The 12,051-nt window shown below is 41.4% G+C and overlaps 1 protein-coding gene and 1 non-coding gene across 2 annotated transcripts; both read right to left on the reverse strand.

Annotated features, from left to right (window-relative positions):
• Window position 1: 1 nt before the first annotated feature.
• On the reverse strand, window positions 2–9,604 carry pllp (plasmolipin). Its single transcript, XM_068723565.1, has 4 exons — window positions 9,069–9,604; window positions 4,239–4,412; window positions 3,389–3,508; window positions 2–1,590 (listed from the first exon to the last, which is right to left on the reverse strand). The coding sequence occupies exons 1-4, from the start codon at window positions 9,231–9,233 to the stop codon at window positions 1,483–1,485; spliced, it is 567 nt and encodes a 188-aa protein (XP_068579666.1). The 5' UTR covers window positions 9,234–9,604; the 3' UTR covers window positions 2–1,482.
• Window positions 9,605–10,603: 999 nt separating this feature from the next.
• trnal-cag (transfer RNA leucine (anticodon CAG)) lies at window positions 10,604–10,686 on the reverse strand. The gene has a single exon. It is a non-coding gene; the product is annotated as a tRNA-Leu (tRNA).
• Window positions 10,687–12,051: the final 1,365 nt, after the last annotated feature.

Raw genomic sequence — 12,051 nt, forward strand, 5'->3', positions numbered from 1 at the left:
ATTGACATCACATAGTGCTTTATTTGAACAAGTGCAGGCTTGAGCTGCAGCACTCACCACAGTATTCAAATTCTTGGTACAAAAAGACACATATGTCATAAAGGCACATACAACAGGAGTTGAGCAATGTATCATAAATCAGAAGGACATATGTTACACACCTTTTTCCACAGCTCCATGAGTACAATATTTCTATCATGAAAGAGTCATTAATGTCCTGCATCTTTATAACATGCGTGATGAACAGAGTACATTTTCCCATGTACATTTTTCAATTCGTTATCAGGGCTTTGGCTTGGTCTATGGAGAACTTAAGCGTCAACGTGAGCCTGTATATCCAGGAGGAACAATGTCATTTGATTTATGCAGGACAGAGATACTTAGCAAACAGTCATTCTTCACACCTTCTGCACGGCCGTGTTATGGTATTAGAGCAACTTCCCTAATATGAGCGTCGCAGAAAGCAAAAGCATGGAGTCGAGCCTCTCATGACACAGTCCTACAGTGGTGCTCAACCAGCCTAACCGATGCAACGACAACCGCTCTCTGTAAACAAGAAATACTAAACAAACAACTTCAAGAACCGTGGATCTTCATTTTTCTCCTCGATCGAAGTCACGTCATAGTAGTACCACACACTGGAGGAAACGTTACAATCAAAAGTTTGGTCAGGCTGTCAAATTTGGAGTAAGTTCTTGTCACCAGGATGTTTAATCTCTCCCTCTCAAAGGCCACATTCCCAGGAATGGAACAGTTTACACTGCTTATCTGATCTTTCCATCAATAACTGACCAGGGACCATTGTATAAAACATATTTTACAATGTTCTTATATTTGCTAGAATGGCAGATGTCATTCAGAATATGAACAAAAAACTGCATTTCCTTTGCAGTTCAAATTATTATTTCCTTTGCATTGTAAAGTCCTCCATAGTTGGATGATCTATACCTTAAAGGGGTAGTTTATCATTTTGGGAAGATGACCCGCTTTCTTGCAAAGGGTTAGAGAGGAAGATTGATACAACACGTTAAGTATGAAGCTACAGCCACCAGCCAGTTAGCATAGCTTAGCATAAACAACAGCTAGCCTGGCTGTGTTCAAATATAGCGAACGATTACCAATAATTCAAGGCACTGTCTGCTATATTTGCGTATTTACAATAGCATCATGAAATGTATGATTTCAGGAAGGCCTGAATTTGAGGCCTAAGTGCAGGCGTACAGCGCAGAGAGAAGTATTGTGTTGTAGTAATACAGTACATTTTACACTTTCTTTTGATAGTGTGACGGCAAAAGTAATGCGTTGGACAAAAAAATAGTATAATAGAGTATATATAAGGTTTCATCTTATTATTAATACTGGGGTTGAGAAGAGGTCAGGATTTGGGTTAGCAGTAATACGTATCAACAGTAGACTATCCGAATAACTACAGCATCTTGAGGGAAAGAAAACAGGAGGAAATCAGCATCCCATGTTTGAGTCCTAGGTCGGCACCGTGTTGGTGGCAGCGTTCCCTCCGTCTCCCTTCCAGCTCAGATAGGAGAAGAAAGCACTGGCACCGTACGCCAAGGTCACCACAGCACCAAAGAACTGAGCAGACGGACAAAGAGCCAGAGAAACAGGGAGGGAGACATTCGGAGGAAGTGAAAGGGGGAGAAGAGATACAATTATACATGACTTCAGGAAGCAGGGCAAAAGTCTCAAACCTTCAACAGTCAAAATAAATCAAAGATTTACGTCTTTGTATATTCACATCTATAAAGATCCCGGGTACTTGTGATTCAATCGCTTTAACAATGTCCTAATCGGCCATTATACCTGCTAAATGCTAATTTATCTGGACCGGTGTGTCTCAGAGGCAATAAAATGCGGCTGAAAGGAGTGTGTGATAGGACAGGGGCCTGGGTTGTGTGTGTGTGTGTGTGTGTGTGTGTGTGGGTGGGTGTGAAGTCATGTGTGCCAAATGCTACTGTAGCTGTAAACCAGCATGGACTTTAGTCTGTTGAAAAGACTATAAGGCAGCATATCCAGCAAGGTTTTCCTGACACTGGTGATCATACACACGCACACACGCACACACACACACACACACACACACACACACACACACACACACACACACACATTCTCTTCCCATATGATGCACTGCTTCCAAATTCTTTTGGGTTGAACATTGACTCGGCAGAGGGGAGGAGCTAGTGGCAGCTCTGGTACAAAGGTAACTGGACTTAAAAACACGTCTAATCATGCGACACGCTGCAGCCATGTGAGCAATAAGAAAGCCTCACCTTACGTCTTGTTCTGCCTCTTTCACTTCTTAACTTGGAGGTGTGTGTCTACCTGCCACCGCCTGATAAGTAAACCTGCTATCAGAAACACACCTAGTCAAACAGTGATGGCAGTGGGAGGGAGGGAGGACACAGAAAATGTGCCGAGCGTTCAAACCTTGGCTTACTGAGGACAGCAGGCCTAGATTTGTATCTGGTGACCAAACTTTTGTTTCTTCTCAGAGGGATTTGCCTTTGCAGACAGATTATCAGAGAATAATGACTCTTTTTCTTGAGGAAACTTCGATCCTTCAACGTGTGCAGTAAGATGTTGGAGATGTTCTATCAGTCTGTTGTGACACAGTGCACTTTACTTCGCCGTAGTCTGCTGGGGGAGCAGCATTGGAGCCGGAGACACAAACAAACTTAATAAACTGATTAAGAAGGCCGGCTCCATCATCGGCTGTAAACAAGACAATCTGGAACAGGTGGTGGAGAGGAGGACACTGAAGAAACTATTATCCATATTGGATAACCCGGATCACCCTCTCCACCACCTACTGCAGGGACAGCGGAGCACTTTCTCCAACAGACTGATCCAGCTCCGCTGTCACAAGGACAGATACAGGATAACATTCCTGCCCTCTGCTATAAGACTCTACAATAAATCACCTCGGGCCAAATCATTCACTGTTGGTTAAACCTCTGCATTACTGTTTATTTAGTTGATTTAATATTATTCTGTTATTCTATTCACTGTGTATATAGTGTGCATTTTTTATATAACATCTTTACTCTATTATAATTGTATATATTGTGTATTGTGACATGTGTATTGTTTTTTTTTTTATATAATATTAAGATTTTTATACCTGTAACCTATTGCTGCTCTGGAACCTATTGCTGCTTGTAACTAAATAATTTCCCCTCGCGGGATCAATAAAGTTACTATCTATCTATCTATCTATCTATCTATCTATCTATCTATCTATCTATCTATCTATCTATCTATCTATCTATCTATCTATCTATCTATCTATCTATCTAATGTCCGACTGGTTCTTGCATATTCAACCAGGTCTTTGTATGTGAGTCAGTATTAGTGGTGTCAGGTGTCTTACGGCGGCAGCTGCCATATGTCCGTAGAAAAAGGTGAAGTAGCGGTAGGGATGCACGGATGCTGCGTTGGCCAGGAAGGCGGTCAGATAGAGGACCGTGGCTGCGGCGTGATACACCATCACCTAGCAAAAGAGGAGAAACATTAGCCACACTCCATCTGAAAGCTTGTGTCCCTGTGTCCCCTTTTGTCTATTGGCCCACACCTTTCTATTGTCTTTTGGCATTCTCCTTTCATAACCTACTTCACTGTCCTATTTCGTCAGCCTCCTTTCATTTGATCAAACCTCAAATGATCCTTGATCCTTGACATGGATACTTCAGTGTAAATCCATCTGCCTTCGTCTAGTTTTTGAACCATTTCTCAATGCATTTAATGACCAAATGCCCTAATGTCTTGCCTATAGGAGACAGCAGAGAGAGAGTGTGCCTTATCGGTCAGTCTGCGTCTGAATATAACTAATATCAACAGCCCACGGAGACTCAGTGTTGTCAGTGGTATCATTTTAGTTTTGATGATTTCACATGAAAGATGTGCTCTTCTCACTGGTTTGAAGTGGGATAGATTTTTTTAGGTATCAAATTCCTCACAAATAATAGCATAGAACGCCTTGTTTCAAACTATAGCTTGTTGTTTATTCAGCCATCACTGTTTAATGTTATAAAGAGGGCTTTAAGGCCAGAAACTGATGAACAAAAGTATTTGATCTAGTTTCTCCACACCCTGGAATACCACTCTCAAAACCTATAATTCCACTTATCTCTCTTTCCCTTCCCTTCCCTTTCCTTTCCTTTCCTTTCCTTTCCTTTCCCTTCCCTTCCCTTCCTCTCCCCTTCCCTTTCGTCCCATCCTACCGTCAGGGGCCATGGGACGAAGGTGAGTTTTTCCTGGGCGCCGAATAGGATCATGAAGAAGAGGATGGTGGTGAGGATCCACAGGGTGACGGCCACAAACATCACCCAGCCATAGGCTGGCACCCACGTGTAGGGGACGCTGGCTATCAACGCCCACTGGAGCAGCCCCAGAACCTAGAAAGATGAGAGAGAGAGAGAGAGAGAGAAACAAGCCAGACCAACTAAGAAGAGAGAGAGGTGAAGTGCGACAAGCAACTTAAATGTGCTGACATTAAAAGATATTAACTGTTAATATATGAAAAGTAGTCATTTTCAAATTAATAAAATATGTGTTAATGAGACCACGTCGGGGACAACTTTGAGCCTCTCCCTCTACCTAACACAACTGTTAAAGGACAGGTTAGCATTTTTTCAATAACGATAATATTCACATGTGCATTTAATTAAAGTGTCCTCCTCCGAGGATATATTTTGTGACAGCAAACATGGAAGTGACTGAGCCACAATGGCGGCTAACGGTGCTCACAGCCCAACAGGACCTGAGAGTGGGCGTTACGCCATCACGATGACGCGTTGTCAGCGATAACCGCTATATGAGAGCAGTGCAGAGCGGCGACGATTAGCTAGCTAGTGGGACATGAAGGGAGGGACTCGCCTTCTACCAAAACAAAGACCAGAGAAGCTCGGTTTATAACACACGGAGAGAGGGAGAGCGACTTCATTCTCTGCTCAGGCTGCATTACTCCACTATATCTTTACATATCAAATAGTTATTTGCTGCTCAATTAACATTGAGTGTCATCTGCAGTCTCTTACTGGAATGATGTTACACACTGTCAAGTTTACGCAAGGCCGATCCGCTGGTTACATTTTGTGCAACCTGCATCAGACTGTTGTAAAATAACAGAACCCCCGATGCTTATGAGCAAATCAAACCTGCCGTTTTGAATCATTATTTTACAGAGCTGTTGAAAACTGACCCATTGAAAACAGTTCAAAGATCCATGGGAATTTTTCAATGTGTCGGCATCCAACACGCCTGCTGATGTTCAGAAGAAACTGTGCAGAATAATGAATCAAAGCAACATGTTTGATGTGCACATAAGCACGCAGGGGTTCTGTAGTTATTTTACAACAGTCTGACGCCGGTTGCACAAACTGTAACCAGTGGATCGGCCTTGTGCAAACTTCACAGTGCGCAACATCACTCCAGTAAGAGACCGCAGATGGAGTGGATACCTGCTGCCTTCAGACGGCTGTAAAGAGTCACCAGACTAAAGGAGAGACCCTTTGGTAGAGTAAGACTAACTGTCATGACAGAAAGAGCTTTATTCTGCTATAGCTGGCTGCCATAACCACGGGTTGAAAAAAGCATTAAAAAAGCATTATCATGTTGAAGAAAAAAACTATTGCTGCTGTCACAGCAATTAACTAAATCATACATATTAAAAAACAAATTTTTGTTTGCAAATTCATGTTTCTGTTTGTGCAACAAAGGGTAATTAATGAAATATACGTGCTCACCATTGACCATGATTATTGATTTGGCTTTTATCTACAAATGCTAAGAATTTGTGAATTTGGCTGCTGAATTTCTTTTATATCATTTTTTTCTAGGGGAACATGAATGTGTGCACCCAAATCTCATGACCATCCATCCAATAGTTTTAGAGACAAATGTCAACCTGCTGGTGGCCCCACAGGAAAAGTCAGGGGATCACCAACGTCAGTAGGATTCATCCTCTGGAGAACATGAATGCTTGTATGGAATCCATCCACCAAATAGGTTCACAGACAAAACCATATCTCCCATAAACCTCGGTCAATGTAATATATAGAGAGTGATAGATGCTGCCAGCATCGTTGGTCAGGGTCTTTATAGTGTACAGTACATTTATATCTGAAATTCATGCCTAACATTTTTCACATAGGCTCTTTAAAACAGAGATGTCATCCACACAGAAACTCCACCAGGCCCCTCTCTTTGCCTCTGTGTCTCTCTGCTTCTGTCCCACGAGAAAGGACATGAAAGAACAGTCTGTTATGTATGCGGAGATCAAGTTTCACTTTTTACACACCTGATACACACACACACACACACCCACACACACACACACACACACACACACACCACACACACACACACACACACACACACACACACACACACACACACACACACACACACACACACACAGTAGGCACTCTTATGTTGACCTTTACAAAGCGCTCTGTTTTGAACTAGAGCAACAGCAGATAATCTTAACTTCCCGACTAAAACTGTAAAATGGTCCCACCAAGATCCACAGCATATCTATTACATAATTAATATCGCCACACTGCCAGGGCACTAAGGGCTATAACACAATTACTAGCGCAGGACGCTAACAAACATTTAAATAATTAAACATATCTATCCTAACTTTTTATTACTTTAACACTGAATGTAATTATGGACAAATCAGTCTCAGGAGAAAGGTGAAATTATGTCTAATTGCGTGATAAGGAGGACGATCCATCAAGTTAAACCATGCTCACTGCAACAAGTTCCAGTATGTATTTATTATGCAGATGTCTTATATAACGCTGAATGCATTGGGCATATTATTTATCAATATTGCATTAGGAGCTGGACGTTTGAAAAAGGAAGCCGGCTCTTCTATGAATACACACGCTGCAGATGAATGAGTGCAGCGACGTAGAAAAGAGAAACGTTTGGTTTCGAAACATTTTCAAATAACTTTTCAGCCACTTCCCTTTTTTTGCTCCTTTTCTCTTCCCTTTCTGTTGCTGTTGCCCAAGTATGGGTGGGGAAAATGGAAAATGACCTTGCTACACACACAGACACATATACATGCACACATGCACACAGGCTTCAACAAGCTTAAAGTAATCAAACAGACAGAACATTCAAAAAGACTCAAATAGCATGCAATAAGATACTGAAGATATGTTTCTCTTTTAGCTGTGACTGGTTTTGATGCTGCCAGCCGGAAGTAAATTCTCTTATATGTTTGACTTAATAATAATACAAATGAATGCAGTTTAATTTACTATTATTGTGTAATTATGGAAATGATGTCATCATTTAAATATGAATCCGGTTTTACTGAAACCTGCCCATGGTTAGCCATGAAAAGTCTAACCAGGTGAAACAACCGTTTTTGAAATTCTCTTCTTCTCATTCTGGTTAAGTTTGACAAGTCAGCAAAATTAGACATTTTTAACACAGTTCAGTTAGGTGCAGCTCAAATGATGACCTGATTAAAACAAATCACTTGAGACTAAAAGTGCCACAATACAAATAATCAACATGCCTGTACAGATGATGCTCCTGTATGAGTAAAATCTGGCCATGAAGATTTACTATCAAGCTAGTTTAGCATTACTGGTGTATTCACATTGGAATAAGCCTGTTTATCCGTACCCACTCACACACTACCAGAAACATCATATAGGCCAAGGTTGCTGTTTATTTTCACCAACGGTTGGGCTGAAACGATGGCCCTGTAGTTGTCGTTTGGTAGAGAAATGTTAAAATTCACCTCAGGGTTTACCTGCCGCACCTCATAAACTTAACCAGAGTTAAAAAGCGTTTTGATACTGCTAGATAACTGGCCCGACTACTACAATGCCATCAAAAGCCAATAAAAGCTTGCCACTCTTAAAGCACGGCGAGGTGACACATGTTTAACGATCCCATAATTTACAGAATGAACATTGTAGCTCGGTCCTTAAAGACGAAGCTATGGGTTCAGTGTAATGAAGGGATGGTCAGAGGGGTGTGACAGGAGGGGACGGGGCCTTCAGGGGACAAAGATCTCCAGTCACATGTCCTCTGTGTGGACAGAGTTTAATGCAAATACATCACCAGAGAGGGGAAATGGGTTTGAGCTAATGCTCATTACTGTTTTCCTGATAGCCTCTGTGCTCCATTCAATCTTCCTGCATTAGAGCAAACATAACAGTCCCGCTGACTCTCATAATCAAATTTTATCTCAGAAATGCCTCATCAATTTCAATTTCAGCTCTATGCCAGTTGCTAATTTGAGCAGACATGACTGTGTGTGCACACCGCCAAGCAAAACAGCAGAGGCTTTGACGACTGACAGTCATGTGTTTTGCTGATAGACAGTCAGTGATATGTATGGTGTATCAACTGAAGCTTGTTGACACACATTCAAATTCCTGTGGCACCAGAAAAAGCTATACAAATATCTTTATCTGCAGTTGCTGTAAGATTGACTGCATTTTTGACAGTTTATCATGTTGTGTGGTTTGCCTTGAACTCATCCTCAGTAATGAGGTAGAACAGGTTAGATAACCCTATCCACACACGGGTTCTTCAACATGTCGTTGCTGGCGTTTTATGAAAGCAGAGAATGGAAAGTATATTTGGAGTTGATCACACATACGCCGTCCTGCTGCCTTAAATTCTCTCCAGAGCACCAAATGTGTATTAATCCGGAGAAAATAGACCCCCCCCAAAATGCACTCCTGTTTGAGTAAGATTTGCTAGAAAGTACAGAGCCCAGCCTTTTGAGGAAATCATTGAGCCTTTGTGAAAAAAACCTTCAACTATATAACTTTCTATTAAAGATGTATTCCACAGTGGGGTAAGGAAGTCAGAAAGTATTGGGAGATTAAAGCATTGGTTTTGGTCTTTTTTTGACTTAAAAATATACAATATCACCAGCCTTATTCTTTGATAACCTGGAAATTAGTCCACTAATGGCTTCCGTCATAATGAAACAGAATACATTAGAATAGAACAGAATTATACACAGTTGAAATGAGTAGAAAGCGAACAGCTCTGCGTCTGTTACATACTATTTCAGCCATCATGAGGACGGCCGGGATGCTTCGGATAAAGGACATGTCAAGCATAGTGGTGACGTTGGCGGCCATCCCTCGGAGGCTGCTGCCCCCCTGCTGAGAGCCCTGGGAGTTTGGGGAGCTGGTTTCCGTGGTAACCTTGGACGGGAAGTCTGCCATGATCACGCAGCTCAGCTGAAGATGGGTGTCTTGGAAACAACAGCACCAACAACAAACTCCTTGAGGATGAGATGCAGTCGCAGGATAAACGTCTGTGAGGAAAACTTTCCTCCTCCAACAGTTTTTTACTCAAAAAACACCTGAATGTTGGGATTCAGTAACCATTGACTTCATCCACTGATGGCAACAGCAAGACTGAACCTTCAGATTAAAGTTAAGTTATGTCCAACACACAAATATTAAATAAAATACAAAGTCCTTATAGTCATAAAAAGAAAACTGTCGAAAGAGTTAGAGGAGCCCTCCAGTGAAACCTCCAGGCTCCAATATCCAGCAGATACTCTCTCCACCTGCACTGACAGGTGTCTAATGGTGCTGGTGTGTGAGCCTCTGTACACCTTGCCCTCTCTCTCTTTCTCTCTCTCTCTCACACACACACACACACACACGCACACACGCACACACGCACACACGCACACACGCACACACACAGTGAGTATTTCATCATGCTTTAGTCTCTCCCTCTTTTACCGTCTTTATCTCCTCCTAGCACCTCCCATAGCTCTCAGAGGTCTCTGACTCAGAGTGACTCATTAATGTGTTTGAAAACCAGGAGGAGGTGGGGCAAGAAAAAACACACGACACAGTGAGACCCTCTTAGTGTTGATGTATGTTCATATTTGTCTTCCGCATGTATCATGTTAAGACAAATGGGTGATGTGCTGTTGCACTGAGTTTAATAAATGACACATATGACCTGGTAGAATGCTGTTAATGTGGAACTCAAAATCAAAAACTTCCTACAAGGAACTGGCATAAAACAACAGTGAGGAAGACTTTTGTGTGCTGGTGTTTGAAAATGAAACTGGTTCAGGCCACTGGAAAAAATGTTTCATCTCATTGCAAGTTCAAAATAAAGAAAAACTAAATAGTATAATAGCAACCATCATTCACCCCATCACTTTTACTAAACACACACTATGTCATATATGGGTCAGACCGTACAAACAACATATGAACACACAAAAACAGCCAAGAAAAAAACGACTATAGCCTAGAGCACAATAAATAGATCACAACTTGTATTTATTTATGTATTTCAATCCCTATTTTAAGCTGATTTTCTTTCTTTTTTCATGGAGTTAGGCTTACGTATTGATTGGCCCATTCTATTCTGCTGAGGTGTAAGAAGTCAATTACAAATTTCCACTAAAATGGACAATACAGTTTGTATTGAATATATAATGTTATCATGTGCGTTGGTCATATGTTTGGAAAACTATGTTGTATGGATAAAACACGTCGCAAACAATGCATGGTAAGTTTGTAGAAACCGACACGACATTTATCTAAATGTAAGAAAATGTTGATGTCAGAAGTGGGATTCGAACCCACGCCTCCAGGGGAGACTGCGACCTGAACGCAGCGCCTTAGACCGCTCGGCCATCCTGACTTAGAACACGAATCGTGACAACAACAGTATAAATCAATGCTTTTATTCTCCATCTCACGATGGTTTATGTATTTATGCTAGACTGTTAACTAGAAGACAGCGTCATGTTATTCAATAGCAACAACGGCTCAACTTTAAACACGGCTCTGTTGCTCTCTCTGCTGGTGCTTTAGCTGTAGTGGTACAATGACCCGCCTTTGGTTGTAGGCTAATCGTCAAACTTGTTGGAAACAATGCTTTTTCCTTAGGAAATCCCAATACAGAGCTCTTTTCACAATCAGCTTGTAACCAATGACTTCCTGCTTGCTGTTGTATCATTATGTAGTTGTTATATCTCTGTTATGTGTAGTCAGATCAAGCAACAAAGTTTTAATCAACAACAAAAAAGGTTGCCTCTGAGTCTCTGCTGTGTTACAGTCTGTCACTGACAGACTTTAACATGGTGATTCTTCCTCACTCATACATTCTCAAGCACAATAAATGCTTTCACTAAGATGTGAGCAATATTAAAAACAGCATTTGGAGAATAAGTTGAGCCTTTTACCAGAACTTGTATTAAACTCCTTGTTTTGAAATAGGAAACTGATGTGCGCAGACAACTAGGTTAAGAGTTGTCCAGTGACGTTCATGTTCATGTTTTAACATGAGTAATCTCACTGTAATAATGTTCTGGAGAGATGACATTTTGCATTAATTATCACTTACAGGGTGAGGCGCTGTCTACTTCCTGAATTCTATTCTTGCTGTTGGTTAAACAGAGTTCAAGTCCAGAGTTTGAGGCTCTTCTGTCTGGTTCCTCTGCTGCTTCTGTGCTTTCCATCTCCAAGACTGCAGACCTGACTGAGTGTAATCAGCAGCATTGGACACACCTGGGCCCGGTTTGCACTCCAAGCAAGAATAATATTTGTTCTTCATGTATCAAATATAGGCCATCACCCATTTTGACAATTTTGAGCCTTTTATCATCCCATAGCTATGGGTAATCAAAAAGTGTGAGGAATCATCGTGTAATAAAGTGGTAACATAAGATGTTTGCAGCATGTGAAACATTAAAATGTTAATTCTATAGAAAATACTTGTTATGCTTTTATTAGCTCATTAGCAATAACAGCAGCCACAACTAGTCACACTGCAAGAACTGTATCTAACCCTAACCCTAACCAGATGATGTGATGTATCTCCCCGTCTGCTTCAAGAGTATGTGTTATGAATGAAGATTCCTTTTAGATGAATTAAAGGTTAATTACATGGGGAACTGGGATTTCATCAGCAACAACAGTATTCCCTCGAGTTATGGACAGGTAGCTCCCTCTCTCACACACAAACCCACCGACACCGACACCGACACACACACACACACACACA

Source organism: Cebidichthys violaceus, unplaced genomic scaffold (assembly GCF_023349555.1).
Source record: "Cebidichthys violaceus isolate CVI_PGR_0920_01 unplaced genomic scaffold, fCebVio1.0.p SCAF_3, whole genome shotgun sequence".
Taxonomy (NCBI): domain Eukaryota; kingdom Metazoa; phylum Chordata; class Actinopteri; order Perciformes; family Stichaeidae; genus Cebidichthys; species Cebidichthys violaceus.